General features: G+C 40.5%; 1 protein-coding gene across 6 annotated transcripts in view; it reads right to left on the bottom strand.

Annotated features, from left to right (window-relative positions):
* Positions 1-966: 966 nt before the first annotated feature.
* The window catches only part of pcdh7b (protocadherin 7b), a 157215-nt gene continuing 137042 nt past the window's right edge, over positions 967-21139 (bottom strand). For 2 of the 6 annotated variants that reach the window (XM_017699628.2, XM_017699629.2), the window contains exon 3: positions 967-3578. In XM_017699628.2, coding sequence (XP_017555117.1) covers positions 3154-3578 — 425 coding nt within the window. In that variant the 3' untranslated portion in view covers positions 967-3153. Of the gene's footprint in view, positions 3579-4789; positions 4809-21139 lie in introns of all 6 variants that reach the window. The other 4 variants (XM_017699630.2, XM_017699631.2, XM_037546509.1 and 1 more) reach the window with 4 other exon arrangements.

The raw sequence follows: 21139 nt of genomic DNA, 5'->3' as shown, positions 1-21139 counted from the left end.
AAACAAACTTGTGTCAACAAACTTGTTTTAGCTGTTCATTCTGCACTGAGCTTAACTATTGCAGCATTGACCTTACTGATAACTTCAGCCTTACTGTCGTGACTACGATGATCCTCATTTTCAACATTAGTCTGCATATAAATATCTGTTTGGTCAAGTAACCATGCTAAAATTTGAAACCGGATGGATTCGTATGCTAGGATATCACCTAAAATGTGTACAGTTGTTACTTCTTGATAGACTTGACAACATTTGATCGGTCGTACGTGAAGAAGCCACAAGATAAAAGCTTTTTTTCTCTTTTTTTGTTTAAAGTCTATCATATAAACTTCACCAGGGTTTGAGCAGAAAGTACTCCTCTTCCACTTTAGAAAGCATCTTGGTTTTTTATACTAGTCAAAACCGACAACGAGTCATACCAATAACGGTATAAAAAGGCACAGTTGCATATTTTGCATTCACTCTATAGATTTGTTTTGATTCTTTTTTTTTCTTTTTTTTTACAGAAGCACTCTAAATATACAAAGTGGCACTGGAAAGGATAAGGGAAAAATGTGAATAATGCTCCAACGGAGTTTACATTTCATAAAAAAAAAAACAGACAGAAATCATGCCAACTTAGAATCATCTCGGATTACGTTATAAATGTGCGATGTTGACAAGTATTCTTCCAGTGATATCACTGTGAGTCTGAGGTGGAGAGAGAGGAAACTATTATTTAAAAAGGAAAAAAAATAAATAAAAAAGGAAAAAAATACAATCACAAGGATGAATAAAAAGACATTTGGTCATAAGAAAGACAGAAAAAACATTTACCAAACGTAACTGTTTTTTAAAAGCGATAAAGCAATGAGTGGTTGAAGTATACATGTTTCTTTTTCATCCTCGTCAAACTGATATACTAAGCCATACTACATGTCTAATGTTCGTTTATAACAAAAGCAAGCAATGGACCTCCAAGTTCACAGGGTAGAGTTTTTTTTTTTTTTTTTTTGTCAGATTTTTTGTCTTATTTTGTACATTTTTTTTCTTTTTTTCCTTCATAGTAAGTGAAGTAGAATCCCTTTAAACGTGCAATAAAAAGTACATATTTCTGTATACAGTTGATAAGCATCAGAGCACTTCTTTTAACGACGAGTAGTACACACAGACTACAGATTCAGGAGGCTGCGAGGAAAAAAAGGGCAGTCCATTCAAACTGAAGGGTTTTCTACCATACAAAAGAATAGTTCCATTGCATCTGGTTATGTCACCCAGTTTTAAAGGCTAGATTTTTGTGCCTCGTAAGTGTATGCTCTACCTTGAACTAGGTTCATTTGATAGTTTGTGGCTACAGGACCTTAATGTGTATGTGTGTGCGTGTGCATGTATGTTAGTATACGTTTCAATAAGGACATCATCTGCATATATTCCCTCTGTCTGTACAGTTCTAGGTGTGCAGGTATTTAAAGCAGCACACAACCAGGTAAAATTCAGAGCACTGTCCCTTGTCTAATCTTCCGAAATGCCATGCCATGTTGTTACCAGAACTTTGGTTTTTGCCTAGCAATGTTTCCTGCTAACTGTAACAAGTACTCCTGGCTAGCCTGCAGCCTGCTGACATCTTAAAGATACCTTGAAGTGATTGTACAAATCCATTTAGCTGGTAGATTCTTCCTATAGTTTTGTTGATTTGACAAGCTTTTGTGTGTATTCGGTATTTAGCTCTGTGTGATTGTAAATGAACACTTATTTGTTGCTTATTGCTCAATTTAACACTCGTACTAAGAGAATGTTAGGCTGGACCAGCCCAAGCAGGAGGGACCAAGTCACCGCAATGGTTTCCCTGGTAGCAATCCATTTGTCTAAAGGGCGAACCTAATAGCCAGTTAGCTCCAGTGGTAGTTCCAGTATGCTTGTGTAAAGTGCTATGACTGTGTGTGCATGTGTAACTTGTTGTGTGCCATAGGTCACTAAGGGCTTCAGTTTAAATCCGAGATGACAAAAGAAAACAACTTCAGCATAGTTAGCATGTCCTCCATGCCATTGAACGAAATGACAAGAGTTACCCATATTCACGTATTCCAGCAATAGTGGGTAACTTCAGACATGTCTGGGATATACAACGAGAGGGGGGGGGCATATGTGGTGATGGACAGCATAGGTATAAAGCATGTGTCCGGAATATGCTTGAAATATTTATGTACAGCTCATCACCTACAAGGGAAAGAGTGCATGACTCTGTTTGCATGAAAAACAGGCTAGACACGCAACTCACTTCCGTCAGTGTAAGTTTGCCATTTACAGCTCTTATGCTGCCTGTTGCGCCATTTGGACATAAAAAGACATATCTACAGACCCCCTTACAGTCACTGGAAATGTTCTAGCACATAACAAACTGCTCCAGGTATCTGGACCAGCTTTAACTGTCCATGCCATCACTGCTAATCTCATGCGTTGATTGTTGTCCATGATTGGCCTTTCTCTTTTTTTTCCTTTTTTTTTGTAGTGTTTTTTTTTTTTTTTGGTCTCTTGGTGAATGCGATGAGTTTGTTCAGTGTAAGTAGTCCAGTCCTTGGACAGATTGCATACGGATATGAAGCATAAAAAAAAAGAAAAGAAACTTTCTACAATCCTGATTCCCTACTGAAAAAAGAACAACACAAAATAGATATATGTATAACAGCACCTGTCTTGCCTGCTTCCATCCACTTAGTATCAGTTAGAACAAGTAGGAACCAAAAAAAAAAAAGCAGAAGAGAATAGTCCGAGTCCTTTAAGTGGCTAGATTATGCATGCACGTTGTTTATGATGAAGTCTACAGAATCAGGCAGCACTTTGGAAAAAAGTCAGAGGGCCCGAAACGCTAGCAGCAAAGTAACACAGCACTCATCCACCAGCATCCCCCTCTCTCCACCTCCGTCTCTCTCTCTCTCTCTCTTCCCACTCCTCCTCAATCTCGTCCTCTCGCATCTGCAAGACCTTTTACCATGCTTTTTAAAGTCTTTTTATTACTTACAGATTAAGAGTCCTGCTTATTTTTAAGACGAGCGCAAGCTAGCAGTGAGAGAGACGTTCACGTCGCTTTCACACCAGGGTTTGGTTTGCTAACAGTGTCTCTTGAGTTGTCGGATTGAATCTGTACTCTGACGTGGGATGCTTTTTTTGTATTTTTTACAGGTAAACTTCCCGCCTGGTGAGCGTCCCACATTGCGTGGGCTTGTATTCGCCCGTTGGAGCTAGAGGGATTTCTTCGGTGGGGCGTGACGTTTCTTCGACGGAGGAGAAGCCGGCCGAGCTGAAGGCGTCGTAGGACGAGGAGGAGGAGGCCATCTTCTTATTGAGGAGGTTGCGGTTGCGGTCGCCCAGCAGGTGTGAAGGGTCTCCATTGGCGACGGCCAGCGTCTCCTGGCTGCCAGGCTGCTCGGCGACGCTGCCCCCGGGCGAGGTCATGAAGGTGGAGAGTTTGGGAGGGGTGGCCTTGGGCCTGCGTTCGGGCGAGGTGCGGACCGGCATCCAGCAGGCGTCGGAGTGGCCGTACTCATCACACTCCCGCGTGCACTTACCCGTCATAGCTACGTCAGGCAGGGGCCGAGAGTCTATACAAAGCAGAGAGAGAGAGAGAGAGAGAGAGAGAGAGAGAGCAAGAGAGGGTAGCTGTTAGCTGAGCTATTTCACCATCAGCAGCTGAAGAATTTAAGACATTTTTATAGAGACTAACAATGTGTGGTATGCGCTTCATGAAGCTTACAAAAATTGAAAGTTTACCATGTTACACTTTTGATCTTTTCGTTGAAAGTGAAATCTGTCTGGCACATTTCAGCATCTCCAATCACCTTATCTATCACTATTTGAGAGGTTTTGAGCTTCATGGTTAACACATACCACATAACAAAGAATGATACACAAACACTCAAAGTTAAAAGAACCAAAAAAATAACAAAAAATAAATAAAATAAAGAAAGTGATGTGAGCTCTCTTAAAAAGAAATACCATGCTTCAAAACATGTGGGGGCAAATCGTCTGTTCTTTGATTTCTCCCTCCAAAACGAATGGTGTAAAGCTTCCACTAAGGCGTGTGTGTTTAGCTGCTATGCTTTATTGAGTGATCATATGAATGCATGTGTACGTATGTGTGTTTTTTTCGATTAACGAGCTGACTCTACAAAAGCAATAATTTGCACCATTTAAGTCCCAGAGAGTAGATATAAATGTAAAAATAGCCTTATTTAATCACCTCCCTGTACTCCGTACATTCTGAAGAAGCTCTATTATCATTACACAACAGAACAGAACCATCTTTACCTAGCAACAGAGCGTCTGCTAAAATTGGGTTATTATTCTGAGATTTCCCAGATATATATTCCAAGATAAAGAAAATGACATGAATCCAGGATAAACGCTTTTATTTTACTTAAAACATTATTCAGCTCAACACTCCCAGAAGATGTGGAGCTTCAACTTTTTTTTTTTTTGTTTTACTGTCATAAATCTTGCAAAAACGGATATAAAATGTTGAATAGAAGTGATTTCTCCTTAACCAAACAAAATGATGAGAACAAAAAGATGGACCAAGCTACAGTCTGATTTGGACAGGAACCTGAATGGAAGTGCACACAAAACCTTTCTTTCACTGTCTCTCATTGTCCTATAAATCTTTAGTGCCAAAGTGCCAAAGCTTTAATGTTAGACATGGTCGGTTAATGACCAAATGTGGGGTATGACACAAGCAAGAGAGGGTGAGTGCAAATCTAAAAAAAAGCATGCTGCCTTTAGCTGAAGAGGAAAATTAGTTTTAACCATGGCTTACTTTTATTGTTCTTTTTCTCCTGTGAAGAAAAAATAAGATAGAATCACTGTTTGGTTTCTGCACAGTGTTTTGTATCTTTGCAGAAAAGCAGAATTGGCAAATATGTTTAGCAAAGCTAATTTCAGACAAGTTCTGAAACATGTGCTACATGTTGTGTGCATCAAAAAGATGTATTTTGGAAAAAAAGGAGGAAAAAACACAGACAATAAAGGCAAAAGACTAAAAATAAGGCACTAAAATAAGCTCCTACCTAGAATTTATCCAGTCTGATCTGTCTGCTAACTGCTATCACAAAGCAAGCATCAAATGTAGCAAGGCTTCTATTCAGTGAAATAAATGAAATGTGCCTGTATTGTGTATGGGCACAAATTCTTAACATTTAGCACATTATCCAGAACAACAACAGCGCTAGTTAGCTCCTAAGAGGTGAACCCTTTAGCACCTTTTCCACTTTCCCCCTCTAACTCTTACAGATCCCAGTCCAGGTCCCCTCTTACATTAACCTTCACCACCCCACAACATTTTCATCTGACCTCAGGGCCTAACTGGCAAAGCATCAGACCCCTCTAAAGCCCTCAGTGATTGTTGCTAGTTTGTTGCTAACATGCTCCCGTGTGAGATCCCATTAGCCTGTGATTTGTGATGGGCTGAGCTGAGTTAGGGTTAGCTTTAGCTGTCATGAAGTCTAGCTCCACTGTGGGTCAGTAAAGGCTAGAGACAGTAGTGTTCATGCTGGGTTCACATTAAGCAAGGCAAGTCTGGATGGTAGCTTAGGGGAGAGGTGTGGCTGTATGATTGCTAAGCTCAGTCACGCTCTGATACGTGCTCATTCATGCTACGCTACCTCAACAGTTCTAATCACACTAATGAGTATGCACAGGCTTGGATTGACTGCAAGTCTACACCATACAGCAAGGGCACTCGTATATGGTCTTGAAGGGTCTGGGTCTTCCATTGTTTGTGACTTTGCTGCTCATACAAACAGCGCATATGGATTCAACTGCCCAGGTAATTATCAGGTAATTAACATGTTCACAAGGACAATGACCAGGTATTTACCATGTTTGCAATGACATTTTGGTATTAAAACAATTCTTTGTAAGCATTTGAAGGTTGAAAATGATGTTTTTATGTACAAGACTGGCCAGCAGGGGAATAAACCCTTTCCAGCATTCATTAAAATTGGTTGCAGGCAAAAACAGCAACAGCAATCAGTTTCTCCATCTTGCTTAGTTTTGACATGATTGGCTGAAACCCAGATATAGACCACCTTATATTGACACATTATATCACACACCTTATATCAAAGTGTGTTTTATCAAAAGTTCCACTTGTGGTGAACGTTTTAAATGGACATTTGAGTGTAATTTCCACTGATTGAAATGTGGTGGTGTGGTCAAAGCTCATTGTTTTCATTTTAATCAATGGCAAGAGATTTTTTTTAGATAGAGCATTTTTAACAGGTACTAAACGTTAGTTGTGTCTGTGGCCTAAGACTGAAGGCTTATTCATACTTCTGCACCTGCATACCTATGAATATATGTGACCATCCTGCACACATGCTTGCATAGGTATCTGCCAACATACCTGCATGTAACATAAACGTACAAAAAGAGGAGCTTATCTGAACCAGAATGTACCACATTCTACCACATCTCTCCAAGAACGTCACAGTTTTTGCAGTATTTTGAAGGTAGATCATTTAATTGAATCTCTTGTGGGGGCTAAATGTGGTCTGGAATGTCTTATGTCAACCATGAGAAATTCTGGGCTAAATGTGGGTGTGGATGTAGACTTATTAGTATGGGAACAAACTGAGCATGACATTTCTAAACCAATCCAATGCCTTGTGAATGCGGAGCTTGATCAATGTACTGATTGTGTGCTCTTTAATACTGTCTGATGGTCAGCAAGTCTTTCTTTAGCCCATGAATGTCATATTAGTTAGCATGGCTGAAAACTTTCCCCTGAACACTCCAATTAAGCTTATAAATGTGTAATGCATGTGTGGAGAACACATTACATGCAGTGTGTTTTGCGAGGGAAAAAACTTTTGTCAGCTAATGATAGCATTTTGCTAGCTAGCTTGTTTTGCTTGTGTTGTCAATTGTACTCTACAGCATGGGCTAAAGGAATTGAAGGTCTATTTTAGAGAGGGTTTATCCTTGTTTGCAGGATTTTGTCACAATCCAGCATGAAAGCAAGCCATAAACTCATATGTATTCTCATTAGATTAAAAGATCACCTCTGGCCTCGCGAGACTACTCTTCTGTCAGCCAATTGTCAAATTGCTCCATTTTTGTGTGGTATTTGAATCTGTCGTGATAAATCATCCTTATGATTCAACAAAATCTAAACATACTGTAATAGTATAATAGCAGGTTCAATAATACATCATTGAGTCAGTGCAATTTTGGTTTCAGCCCAGTATTCTGTGCAGTAGTAGGAGAAATAAGATTTCACTTTTACTTCTCCTGCTTGACACTTTACTGTCTGGTGTAAAATGATCATCAGACCGAGGGTCTGTCTGTACTATACCTTTCCCACCTCATCTCTCTCTCGTCTGTCTCTCTTTCTCTCCAACACACACACTCACACATCACGCTTCTCTCCCACAATTAAGCCATCAGGGCCTTGTTGCTGTTCTCAGCCTCTACCCAGAATGCTTTGTGAGCTCTCTCCAGGGGGACTGAGATCTGACCAGACCGCTGGCCGCTGGTTAAAGTGTCAGGGTCCAGCTGATGACCGTATCACCTCAATCATTCCATCTGACCACCTCGGCCTCCCGCTGCGATCCCCTCTCTTCCTCTCTCGTCTTTATGCCCCCCCAGGTCTTCCGTTTTCTCCTTTCATCTAGCATTCACAACGCCTGCACTGACAACTGCTTCCTCCCAGTGAGAGCAAACAAAGAAGCTGCGTGTGGGTGAATTTGAGTTTATTAGTGCTGCTTGTCCACTGCCTGCTGCTGCACACTACTGGAGCATCTCAGTCAGTCACTGTGGTGTAAATCTCTAAAGACTGTGCATCCAAATGCCACTTGAAGGTCTCCAAGGGAGTATGATTCATAAGAGTGCCATTGGTTTAATCTCAGCTAAGAAGAGTCATTCAGTTTCGCTGATCAAAGGCAGACGAGGCCAATATATTCATTTCGTTTTCCATTCAAATGAGCAGTCTAGTCACCGCAACAAAACCATCTGGCCATTTTCTACATATTCGAGCCAACTGAAAGCAAAGCCATGTTTGCATGATCTGGCAGTGACACATAAGAGATTCTCATCGTGGTGCTGTAGTGCATTTAGTAAAGGACAGTGGGGCTGTCACTATCGATTATATTAGCAATCAGTAATTATTAATCTATGATCCTTTTGATTGTTAATTGAGTAAACAGAGCTTTAAAAAACAGACTACACAATGAAAAAAAGACTTAAATGACCCATCTAAAAGTTTTCATAGAATAAAAAAATACTTGATTCTCTTTAAGAGCTCTTTAAAATGAAAATAAACAAATTAAACAAATGAATACAGTATGTGGCAAAAATGATATAAATGTTTGCATAATCTGCTGCTGTAAGAGAAACAAGAAGAATTTAACATGCAAATTGCCATCTAATCACTGTTGACTGATTAAGAATGTAATATTTAATCAATAATAATTTTTTTATGTTTTTAACTAAGTAATTTTGAGAGCCCTAAAGGAGAGCTGACTGTTGTGTCCTATCATTGTGCCCATATCTATATTTAACCTGGCTGTAATTGGATTCAACCATTTAAAGTTTGCATTTCCTATTTAAGCCTCTGAGTCCACTTGTGAGGTTTTTTCCCTGATAATGTAATTGGGGATGGTACAGAACATGGTTTTATTTTAGACGCGGGTCAGTCAAGTGCTATGGTGGAGCATGTAATTGTGATTTTCACAATCTATGTCTCTCTTCCATTCCATTATATGCATAACACAGAGAGTATTTAAAACATCAATCAAATACGTTCCATAAACCTGAACTAATTCAATATAGTCTATGTGTATTAGAGCTGCTCAAACATGCACTGAGGATAATTCAATCAGTAATAGCTTGGCTCTCACTGTAAATTCTTCTTTTTTTTTTCTAATGTAGCATATGCTGAGTAGGGCTGGTAGGGCCCAAGGTCAGAGTGTCTGATTGACACTGTACATATACTGCAATAAGCTTAAACACACTCTTAAAAATATAGGTGCCAAAAAGGGCTCTTCAGGAACCTTTATTTTTAAAGAACATAGTCAACAGCTCTCTTCATTCAAAAGCATTGTTCCACACACAGATATACACACATACAGAATTACAGTAAAAGGTCATTCTATTGAGCAACACACACATTTAAAGCTTCCAAATCCCCCCACAGAGCCTGGCACTCTCTCTTCTCTTTGGGGTTTCCAAATCCCACTGACCCTAAATCTGACCCCCAGCCACTTTTAAGACTAAGGATCGCAGCAGTCAAGCTTCGGAGGCCTTGAACAACAGGGCTGTGCTTGGGCCAGCACCCCGGGGCAGGGTGCGCGGAGCTGGGTCGCGGAAAGGCCGGAAATGCTAGCGGCTCCGCAGCGCGCTAACTGTCACTCCACATAGTGAGCTTTTCTGCCAACGGGGGCTCAGCGCATAATGCGTGCCATTTTCCACAGCCAGGCCCTTTGAATACACTCAAAAGAGGCATCCACTTCTCCCCGACGGAGGGATTGAGAACGAGGGATAAGGGATGGGGGGCAGCGGAAGAGATGGCTCGGAGCTATTCTGTGAGTTAATTACATACGGACAAAAGTGGATTCTTTGGCGCAGTTGGTTCCCTGCTGTTGTGAGGCTGGTGACAGAGCACTAGCGGCTGTATGTGGGCCAGAGACCCGCAGTGATTGACAGCCAGATTTGTAACATTGGGTTGTGTGTGTGTGTGTCTGATGTCCTACTGAAAGTTTAAAAAATCATGTGTGTATGATCAGCCATTTCCTGTTAAGAGCAGCTGACCTTTTTTGTACTTTCTACCTGAAAACTGACCCACATTGCAGTACAGGCCTGAGAGACAGAGAGGAGGAACCCCTCTGTCCAGTCTGTGAATGTGTGTGTTGGAGGTATGACAGAGAGAGAGAAGGTTAAGAAAAGTCTAGCAGGTAGATGATGAACATTAAGGCCTCGCCAAGGACAGGTACGTATACACACACACACACACACACACACACGTGCACTTGCTTTTATAAAATGTCAGGAGGTGCACTTGTAGAAGGTAAGAGAAACACTCTGATAATCTTATTTTGTCGACTCATATAGCAACATTAAAATGTACCGTTTTAAATGAAAGCACAAAAGACCAATGTGATTAATCATTATTCACTACACAAAAGAAGTAGATTAATTGATTATCAGAGTGCTCAGAGATGCCGTATTTATTGTGCTGTAGAAGATCTGAATTCAGGTTCAGGCAAAGCTGGGTTACTGTGCTAAAATAACTTCAATATCAGTTAAATACATTTAACAAATAACCCTACAGAATAAATGCATATTCCTCTTCAGTGCTACTTTAGGTCAAGCTAGTCCCAATTATGATTACAATATTATAATTAATGACTTATAATCACAATTTTCTATATATTTTTTATACATCTGGACCATTTTCAGGACTGTTTTGTTGGTGCCGACATTGTAGGTTGCCCTTGTTTTCTCTTGTTAGGACTTTTTTCTCAAAAATGTAAAAAAGCAAAAATATCCACACCCACAATATCACTCTATCACTCCAAAAATAAAGCTAATAAAATAAGCACCGACGCCCTTCTTTAATTGACATTGAAAGACCAACAGTTTCACATGCTCCTCGCATTCCACTTTCACAATGAGAAGATTGTATGACTCTTGCAGCATCAAATCCTTTACCTCTCACTCTCCCTCATTCTGTCTCCTTCTCTGCCTTTCTTTCCCCACTTAAATTCTAATGCACATCACACTCTTCCTCTTACCAGGCTAAAAAACATCTCTCTTTAACAGTTCATTAACTCACCTAGTCTCGGGACACTTCACATGTTTCTAATTTATTTACACCCGAAAAAAGAAGGGCTTGTTGTTCTTCTCATACACTACCAGGAAAACACTGTGAACACACTCTTCTGTTATCGCAGTGTTATGTAGGGAGGAACATTAAGCCTCAAACAATTCTCAAGAATGCTGAGAAGAAGAAATTGTGAGGAGAAACATGAGCTTATTGTAGGCTACATGCTGTGTCAGAAGGATTGCTGTAAGTCCGGAGGGGCGGGGGTGATATTTACTGGATCTTTTAACCTAGCCTTCAGACAAGGTCTTTTGATTTGAGGAGAGAGGGAGAGAGTGAGAGAGACTTGCTCTTGTCTTTTCTATGAGGAGTCTGTTTGATTGGCTTGTACTGGGCCCAGTTGGTGAACTCATTACTGGCTGAATGATGTGCTAGTTTCTGGCTCTTCATCCTCAGCTAAGTCTTGAAGCCTAGCGGCATGCTAAAGAGAGACAGCCATCATCAAAGTCCCCTACCCACACATGCTCTCTCAGACGAGCTCTCACACACAAATACACACACATCATAACTCCCAGGGAAGGTGAGAAATGCTAGCTGAATTCCATAGTGATAAAACAGCAGTGCTAAACCTCACAATGTTAACAATTTGCTAAATGTGTGTACATATCATATATAATGATATCAAAACCACTTGGGAACTTTAGCAACATGGTATGATGAATTCATCAATAGATTAAAATCACATAAAATCCCATAGTGTTCAAAAGTTTGGAATCACTTGTCACATTAATAATTGAAGAGTTTCATTGTGAAATGTTGTCACGTTGGCCCCTCCCAGTCCTGTATGTGTTTGTTTTGGTATAGTCCACATTCTTCTTTGTTTTGGTATCCGTAGTCCTGCCCCTTGTTTTGTGACTCCGCCCCTACTTGTTTTCACCTGTCCCTCGTCTTCCTGGTGTCGTATTTAAGCCTTGTGTTTGCCCTTTGTTTTTGCTGGTCTTTGTGTTGTTGTTATCTGCTGTGTTGGATGTACTGTTGTTTGCTTGCGTGTGTTCTTCTGGTTTGTCTGTCGTGTCTGCCCCCCGTTCAATCTATGTTGGCTATGTGAACCTGGACCGTTACGACTATGACCCTTAATAAATCTCGCTTATCTTCGCATATGCGTCCGCCTCCTCGCTCCCCATTACAAATGTATTTGTAAAAATTTGTATTTTTTGTAAAATTAACATCTGATGTGTAATGGAACACATTATTATTTATTATTTTATATTTTTAAATCATAATATAGCACTGATCTTTCTTGCAGATCTTTCCTGTAATGCCCGCTCCCAACAATGTATTGAAGAAACAGAATTTTTTGAAGGTGGTGTATAATGCATTTTGGATTACCCTTCAATTGCTGTTATTTTGCCTCCTGAGTCAAACAGCTTTCTAACCACTGACCTTATCATAGTTAGAGTGTGAGTCAGATTAATTGGCCCTACCTGTCTAGTGATGTTGCATTAGCAACAGTTCAAAAAGAGGCTTGACTTCACAAGTCTTGGAGAAACCTAGAATAGTAGCATCATGTGCTAGGGGAACACCTCTTAAATGGGCAGGGCCCACAGGTCAACCCAAAGTTTTATTACACACTTCTATACCCTAAGAATATTTCCGCTGGTTTGACTAAAGTCCCTGTAGTTAATGAATAATAAGCCTTAGTACGTAAAACACCTGGGATTTTAAGGTTAAACAGTGTGAAAATCTGTAAACTGTTAATCAGAGGGTATTTCAAGATTTAATCTTATTAAATGCTACATAATTTACAATACTTACCTATTGATTGTAATTCTTAAATATATCTGCATGGGATTTGATCAGCACTTTCAAACAAGACATTCTGGATGTTGGTTTTAGTAGAGCTTCTTTCTCAATGTTTTGCAGCTGCCACACATGGAATCATCTCTGTTCACCATTCTGAACACGTCTAACATTTCTGAACAGCTGCCTACTAATTAGCTGAAACCTGTGAAGTTGTAGTGTAGTAGCATCACAGTGTAATCGTTTCATTTTCCTTTTTTATTCATACTTCTTTATCATACATTTATCATTTTTGTTTCATTTTGGAATGCAAAACTGTGATCCCAAACTTTTGAATTGTGATTCCAAACTTCCATCCATCCATCCATCCATCCATCCATCCATCCATCCATCCATCCATTTTCTAAGCCGCTTCTTCATCAGGGTCGCGGGGGGGTGCTGGAGCCTATCCCAGCAGTCTTCGGGCGAAAGGCAGGATACACCCTGGACAAGTCGCCAGTCCATCGCAGGGCAGACACACAGACACAGTCACTCACTCACACACTCACACCTAGCATGTCCAATCAGCCTGACTGCATGTCTTTGGACTGTGGGAGGAAATCGGAAAACCCGGAGGAAACCCACGCAGACACGGGGAGAACATGCAAACTCCACATGATTCCAAACTTCTGCATATATAGTAGTGGAAGTATATGTTAACATACATTAATCTGACCTTTCTTTTCCTTCTATAAAGTTACCATTTCAGAAATACAGCGGCAACAATATCACTCATATCATATTTGCAAAAGTGACACATCCATCAGCCTGTGGGTGTTTTTAGCTGAGTAAAGTAGCACTAGCGTCTCGCTGGAGCTATGCTGATGAATGGGAAGGAGACTGCTGGTAGAATTCCAAGATGGCAGAGGCCAGCTTTGACCTGGTTTGCTTCAGTAAGTTCAGCATCCAGCTGCATATGCTTTCAGTGGCGTCGCATCAGTGAGCCAGGGCAACAGCATAAAACAACCCAACACAACAAAACGCAGCACAACACAACACAGGGACAAGAGCCATGTCTGATTCGGTACAGCGAGCACGAGATGGACGTGTGTGTATCTTTCTCTCTTTCCCTTTTCATTTCCGCTCTTTTCCTCCAGAGCGGCCTTCTGTTTTGTGTTGCCATGCGTTTCGGAAATGCACTTCTGAGAGATTTGGGCCAATTCCATAAAATGTATTAAAAATGTTTTCCGCTCAATGACTAATACTCAATTTGATAAAGCCTCTAATAGATAATTAAGATATGCTAATACAAATGTATGCTAACCGTTACTGTTTATGTGAAACAAATATCAACAGCCGTCCCTAAATGGAATCTATTCAGTGAAATGCTTCTGCGGATCCTTCAGGCTGCTGAATAGGTAGAGAGATGGTCCTTTATGATGGTGAACAGTACTTGGGGAAATAATTAGCGTATGGTTAGACCACTCCAACTGTGATTAATTGAGGAGAGATTAACTAGCATAATTTCATTCCGGTGATGATGTGGCTGCCAATTACCTAATGCAACAAGCACCCCCTCCCTTTCCATCTCTTTTTCTTTTCTTTTTTTTCCCTGCTTTCTTCGGTTTTCCTCTCACTCTCTCTCTCTCTCTCTCATCATCAGCAGCAGCCAATTATAAGCTGAAGGTTGCATGAATACAGTACTAACCATTTTTCCTCACTCCTAAATCCTTACACATAACACATAACCCACACTGGTCTATATACATAAGCACAAGCTAGCTCCTGGTAGTGCAATACACTGTTAAAATTGAAGCCATGCCACCACGATGCCACTAAATCAGCGAAACCGGCAGAGATCGAACAGAAAGGCACATGACATTTAAAAAAACATAAAATGTAGAGCTCACAGCTAGAACAGCTAATGCCTCCCCCGCCCCACATTCACCCGAAAAGAAGAAAAGAAATTATTCATAGCAGGTGCTAACACTTACATTTCACAGATTACATAGCAAAAAAGATGGGTAAGAAGAGTATGAGGCATTCAATAGACAGACATAGTGAAACAGGCAATGTGTTTAAGAAAATGGTAGGGCTTCAGCTAGGAATCAACTCTGCTGACGAAAGCAGAGAGTATGAGAGACAGACAGGGGTTAAAATCTCCAACGTGTGTTGTGTGCACGCGCATGAGTGTGTATTTGCTTATTTATTTATTTTCCCCTCACTGTCGGTCTTTAGACTGCGTCTCATTGGCTCAGAGCTGGTCGCCTTATCGCACGCTCCCAGACGCACACACACAATAGCCTATTTTACACCATTAAATGCGTATTTGTCAAAATACAATTTCAATTAAATCCCGCAAACCTGCCGGTTTGTGCTTTGCTCCACTTACCACTGAGGGACTGGAAATGAGGAGGGAAGAAAGAAAGGCCTGAATAGCTCTATCTCTATATAAACATATATGAGGAAAAGAGAGGCACCAGATTGTTTGAATCCTACAATGAAGTTTGGCTGATTCATTGAATTCTGAGGGGAAAAAAATCCAACTGTCGCTTTCACTGGGATTCGACACAGATGCAGGGTCTGTTCACATCGTACCCAAGAAGTAAATAATGCAAAAGAACTGTTTGAAACAAAGTGCTTGTGCTCAAACTGCACTGTAATTCTAACTCAGTTTGAATACTGTGTTAAGATAATAAATAATGGACTTATGGTGGGATGCATTAATTACTACAGTACTGATACCACATTATGCCAATCAACTTCAAAGGGCTCATATCTTACATTTTTCTTGTATTTATTTTTCTCCATGAAGTCCACTTATAACATTTGTGTGTGTTTATATATCAAACATATCCGTTATTCCTTTTGAAATCTCTCCTTATCTCTTAGTATTAAATAGGCTATATTTGTTAGTGCGCCTTTAATAGATTAGAGACTGGAAAATAATCATGTAAGATTGACATATGTAAATGACCTCTATTCTGATAGGCTGTTCTGTACTGTGGTTCAATCGAAAAGCAGTTTAGGCTGAAACACTCCTTGTAACTTCATGAATCGGCAGAGATAAACTGAGCTGAATGGGAAGACAGATGTAAATGCGTTGCGTTTGATGACATCACAAAGACAAAACCCCATATGGAGATTCCAGCTCTGTTTTCATATGTGGACACATGAGGTTAATGGTATGTTTTGAAGCTTCAACTATGTTCCTATAGAGCTTAAAATTTCAAAATAGTGAGGTACATTTTTAAGTGTTTTTCCATGATATGGGCCCTTTAAAAAAACACATGTTGTTTAGTCATTGCCCTGATAAGTAACAGACATCATTAATGTCTCCTCATCTTCTCTCACTTGCTTTAGGTCATGACATCACCCTGCGTCCTACAAGATGGTCGTTGAAACCATCACCTCTTAGCTACTTCAGCTAGCTGCCCACACAGCTGCTGCAGTCCGCTGCACATATGCTAAAAACCCCACATGACGAAGAGAGCTCGATGAGTCACCGCGTTTAATTCCCAGCATGCCGAGGGGCGTGAGAGGCTAATTAAGTTAACCGGAGGGAGAGAGGCTCTCGCGGGCTGCTCAAGATCCCTGACAAACACTGAAGTGTGCTGGCCCTGGAGGGCCCACTGAAATTGAGCTAAAACCTTGCGAAAATTAGTCCAGTTCATATTTCCTGAGGATTAAGCCGCAAGGCTCGATCGAGCTCGCTCGCGCTCCTCCGTCTTGCACCTCATCAAAGTTGGGTGAACTTTTCAAGTGAGTTAGTTTTCAGCTCTGCCAGACATCTTTTGGGGGATTGGACCCTCATTAAGGCTGGGTAAATTGGGCTATGATATACAAAATGTTCGGCTTGAATAGCCAGTCTGCAAGGAATATTTTACGCAACTTTCAACAGTAAGATTAAGCACAAGGGCCAAATTGAGGGCAAACATGTAACACCCCAAGCAACAGGAGAAAACTTCCCATTATTTTTGGCTATTTTTTTTCTCTTTTGCTCAGGTGCTAGATGTGTAAGCGTGGGAACAGATAATTATGAAAGTGCTCCCCAGGCCCAATTAAAGCTCGTGATTGAGTTTGGGAAATTAAAAAAAAAAAAAAAAACTTTTCTTGTTTTAATCTGTGCTTTCTTTGTGCTAAGGGTGGACACATTTTAATTAGATAGAACCAAAGAGATGCTACATAAAAGGTATTTACCAATTTAGCTTTAAAGTGATACAGAGATAGTTTAATTTAATACAAATGGAACACAGCCTTTGATTAAAGAATTGAATTCATTCATGTGGAATGTCTCCTGATGTCAAAGTGTGATGTCTCTGCAGTCGGTACGCCTGCGGTCGCTATGCTTTCGGGATAGCCATTTTGCTTTCTCATGATGTGTGCATTCTTTTCAGCTTTGACTAAAAAGACTCCTAATTGGATTACTTTGTGCATGATAAACATGGGCTGTGCAGCCCCAGACAAATACAAGGCAGTATAAAAACTACAGAATATCCTCGCTCTAAATTCCCAACCACAAAACCTATTTCAGTGTTGACTCGAGCCCTGAGCTGAATCTAAAGTATTAGATATGAAACTCTGCTCAGAATGTATCTGTTCGCAGGCAGTCAGACCAGACCGTTAAAAATGAGTCTCGGATGAGTCTCTGCATTGCTGTCTAGCTCTGCACAGGGCGTTTACAGGTTGCGCTGTGTTATCAGAAATGATTGGGCACGTGGCACTGTGTGCCTCTCCCTCCCCCAGCAGCGGCAGCTAGCGCTAAATCAAGGCTGGCTTCACGGTGCATTGTCATTGTAGCGCTCTCCTGGGCTGGAACTAAACGATCAATAGCCTCTTTACTTCACCTGAGGCACAGCAAGGGAGGGAGTGACACAAAACACTGAGGCCACCCGCTTCACTGTGTGCCAGCGGTGCGTGTGTGGAAGTCACAAATATGTGTGTGATAATGCTGTTTTGTTTGTGGGAGTGTGTATAGTGGTGGACAAAGTAACTCCTGTACTTTTGAGTGAAAGTACTTTCACCTTTTGTAACATATTACTCAAGTAAAAGTAGAAGTCATCTATATTTCTCCCTGAGCTGAGGAAATTTAATTGCTAGTTCAAAATGTCTGATCAATTGTTAAGATGTAAAAAATTCAGAGTGGTTTAAATTTAAATGCTCCATTCTAGAGGAACTTACTAAGACAGAATTGCTCAAAGTGCTGGTGATAGGAAGAAGAGGTCTGAAGCGTTTGATGCCTCTATAACCTATTACATGAAATGGTTAAAAATACACAGCCAGGTGTCTAAAACATTGTTTCTGAGATAAGGTTTCGCCCCCCCCCCCCCATTTATGACGGAGGGGTACATGAGAACAGACTCCAAAGAAATTAGTTTTTTTTTTTCAGATTTTATTCAGATTTAACAATATTTTGCCTTTATTAACAGTATATATAATAACTCAGGAGACCCAGGTAGGTTCACTGGTAGTCTTGGAAGACAAATATTTGCAAGGTAGGCAATACTATAGTGAACCATTTCACACCGAACCACTCAGTCTTTACATCTCAACCACTGAATGATGCAGAACACTAGAAAAATCTATGTAACTCCCTTTTAAAAAGAAAAAGTTTTTTCTTTTATATGTATTTAAGCATCAAAAGTAAAACTACTGTTAGTTATTCTAGCTATTGTAGTCATTACGTTATATTATTTTGATGAACAATTTATTTTGTCTACGTACGGCTGCAGACATGAAAAACGAGTTTAAATAGTAAAACTTATTAGCAAAGAATAGACAAAAGGATCTACAGGCTGCATTTGATATATATATATATATATATATATATATATAACATTGTGGTCTCTCAGCAGCCTAAAAATGCTAAAGAAAGGAAGAACCCTCATCATATGGCAGTTAGCTAACCTGTAATTGTGGTCCACAGTTTTAATCCAGTTTAAAATACTACCCCAGTCCCCCATAACAGTATACTGTTGCCTATTCTGAAAACTCGTCAGAGATGCCCAGGCCTAGTTACAGTTAATCTATGATTGGTACTTAGGGTAGTGGTTTAGTTTTTTACAAAATATCTGTTTTCTTCCCACATCAAAAGAACAAGCAACTATACATTCTTGCAGAAATCAGAAGAGGAGAAGTAGGAGCGTTTAAGAAGTCAGAGAAAAAATCAGAGAAATTGAAATGATCAATGCTCAAAAAGAGCACTTAAGTAATGAACTGTTTTAGTAATGAATGAAGCGCTTTAATACTGCCCACCACTGTGATTGTGTGCATATAAACAAGCCTAGAGCAAGCACTTGCATCACTACTATGCAGGTGTGGAGTTATAAGAGCATGCAACGTTTATAACGTTGGCATTTTCATATTGTGCGGATGCAAATGTGTGTGTGTGTCACCCAGCGTTTGTCATTTTTACACCTTGCTAAGAGGTTTTGCGTGTAGCACTCAAATTCAAAGTCAGAGTCGTTCTTTCTAACAGGCGAAACCTTCGAATCTTACATCCGCCCACACACATATACACCCTACCCTCCGTGTTGATGCATGCATCTCTATGGACCCATTAACACTCAACTTTCATATCTGTGTGCTGCTGCTTGAAAGTAACTCATTTTTTTTTCTTTTTCTACTGAAGTTCTTTTCTCTCTTTCTCTTTTTTTCTTATTTGACAAACTCTAGAGCCGGCCAGGGAAGGAGTGCAAGCAGGGCCTCTAACCGGAACATCCTCTGCTCTGAGGCAGGATAGCGTTTAATGCTAGCTAAGCTAACAGTGGGCTTGGAAAACGCAGAGTGCATTATTAAACGCAGTCGGGTGGGTGCCGAGTTTTGTCGTTTCTCACCCGGTCTCATCAGAAAGAAGAGCATGCTTTATTAAATGCACTTTCACATGGGGGTTTATGCCGGCGTTTCTGGTGCGATCAAAGCACTGCGCCATGTCTCTTTCCCCTGTTTGACTCTGATTCCTCTTGACAAAGTGATTCAATTAAATCCGTCTCTCTCCCACCCAAAAATAAACAAGAGAGAAAAAGAAGGAGAGAGAAAGGAAGAGGGATTTAATTGTGGGGCTCTTGTCTCTCGCCTATGATGGTGGTAGAAGAAATCTGAAAGAAGAGACACCCCCCTCTTTTTTTAACTCCTTCTACAGTGTCTAGCCAAAAAGGTGTCCTCTCAGTGCAAACAGTGCATTACCACTCTGCATTGAGAGCTACAGTATATCTGTACTTAAATCCATTTCACAAGCTTTAATGGCCAGTGCTGCACAGCTATGTTCACACTAGCTGCCAGGGCCCTTTATAAAGAGCTTTGAAATGGGATTGGTTATCTAATGTGTTCGAAAGTCTCTCACTTTTTCTCTCTCTTTCTCTCTCTACGGATTGATTTTGACCCTCCACTTATTGAGAGTGCGGGGCTGTTTCTAAATCTGATGGCTTGTGGAAAATATTTATCTCCATTGATCGAGGAGGCTGATGAGTCTGTCATGAACAGCGCAGTTCAAACAGTTTGGGTCCCTCAAACGTCTCTAAATATCAATCAGCAGTGGGCAGTCTGGGAGCCGACATGAAGAACAAGTGTGAATACAGAGAGGATCTAAAATGATATTCTAAATGAGAAAGCAAAAATGTGTTAGATTACTACGTATGTGATTTTATGCAGTCTGCGTTTGCAATTAGAAAGCTCCACCAAGCTCTTTCTATAGAGTGTAGCCATGTAAATAGGGTTTGATGCAATACATCATATCTTTGTATAAGTCTTAATGGTTAATGCTTTTGGGACTCCCAAGTGGCACAGTTGTCTAAGTGCTGGCTCAATTGTTGGGAGATGATGCTACATCCATAGATGGGAGCCTGAGACAGCTTAATTGGCCTCACTTTCTTTGGGTGGGTAGGATAGTCTTCCTTATCACCCCATCACTCAGCACAATGCTGGCCAATGTGGGGGTGTGCTTCATATGTCTCAGAGGAGGCATATGCTTGCCTTCACCCTCCCAGCTTGGTAGCATTGTGGGGTAGAGGGAGACCTAGCTAGTAGGTGGAATCTGACAAGCCTAAATTGGGGAGAATACTGAGTAATTATGTAGGATGTACCACATATTATTACATAACTATGTATATATTCTATTTACTTTGTTTCACGTTTGTGCTAGCTTTTTCCCTTTCAATATTAAGAAATACCATAATGTCCAAACTGTAAAGATTTTTTCCACAAAATAAGACAATGGGCAGCAATAGCTTTACCAAATTCAAGTCATAATAAAATATTTCCTGCACAGACCTTTCGAAAAGCTACAACAGCCACAAGCTACCAGAGTGTGGTTCTTAGTTGCATTTAGAGACAGAGTCTGAAGACAAGAGAGAAAGAGAGAGAAAGACAAATAGGAACATCAAGAAAGTAGGAAGATATGTTGAGGTGAAAATGTCTTCCTTAGCTGGGGGTGTTTGGGAGGGTTGCGGGCTTAATGACTGTGAACTTGGCATGAAGAGTGGGGAGGGGCACTGATAATTCTGTCTGCTGCCATTTCATTAAAGATTCAATACCTACAGGATATTTTCCGCATCAAACTTTCATGCCATC

This window comes from Pygocentrus nattereri, chromosome 2, assembly GCF_015220715.1.
Source record: "Pygocentrus nattereri isolate fPygNat1 chromosome 2, fPygNat1.pri, whole genome shotgun sequence".
NCBI lineage: Eukaryota > Metazoa > Chordata > Actinopteri > Characiformes > Serrasalmidae > Pygocentrus > Pygocentrus nattereri.
Note: the sequence above shows the minus strand (reverse complement) of the source record. Positions and strands in the feature narration are given on the sequence as shown.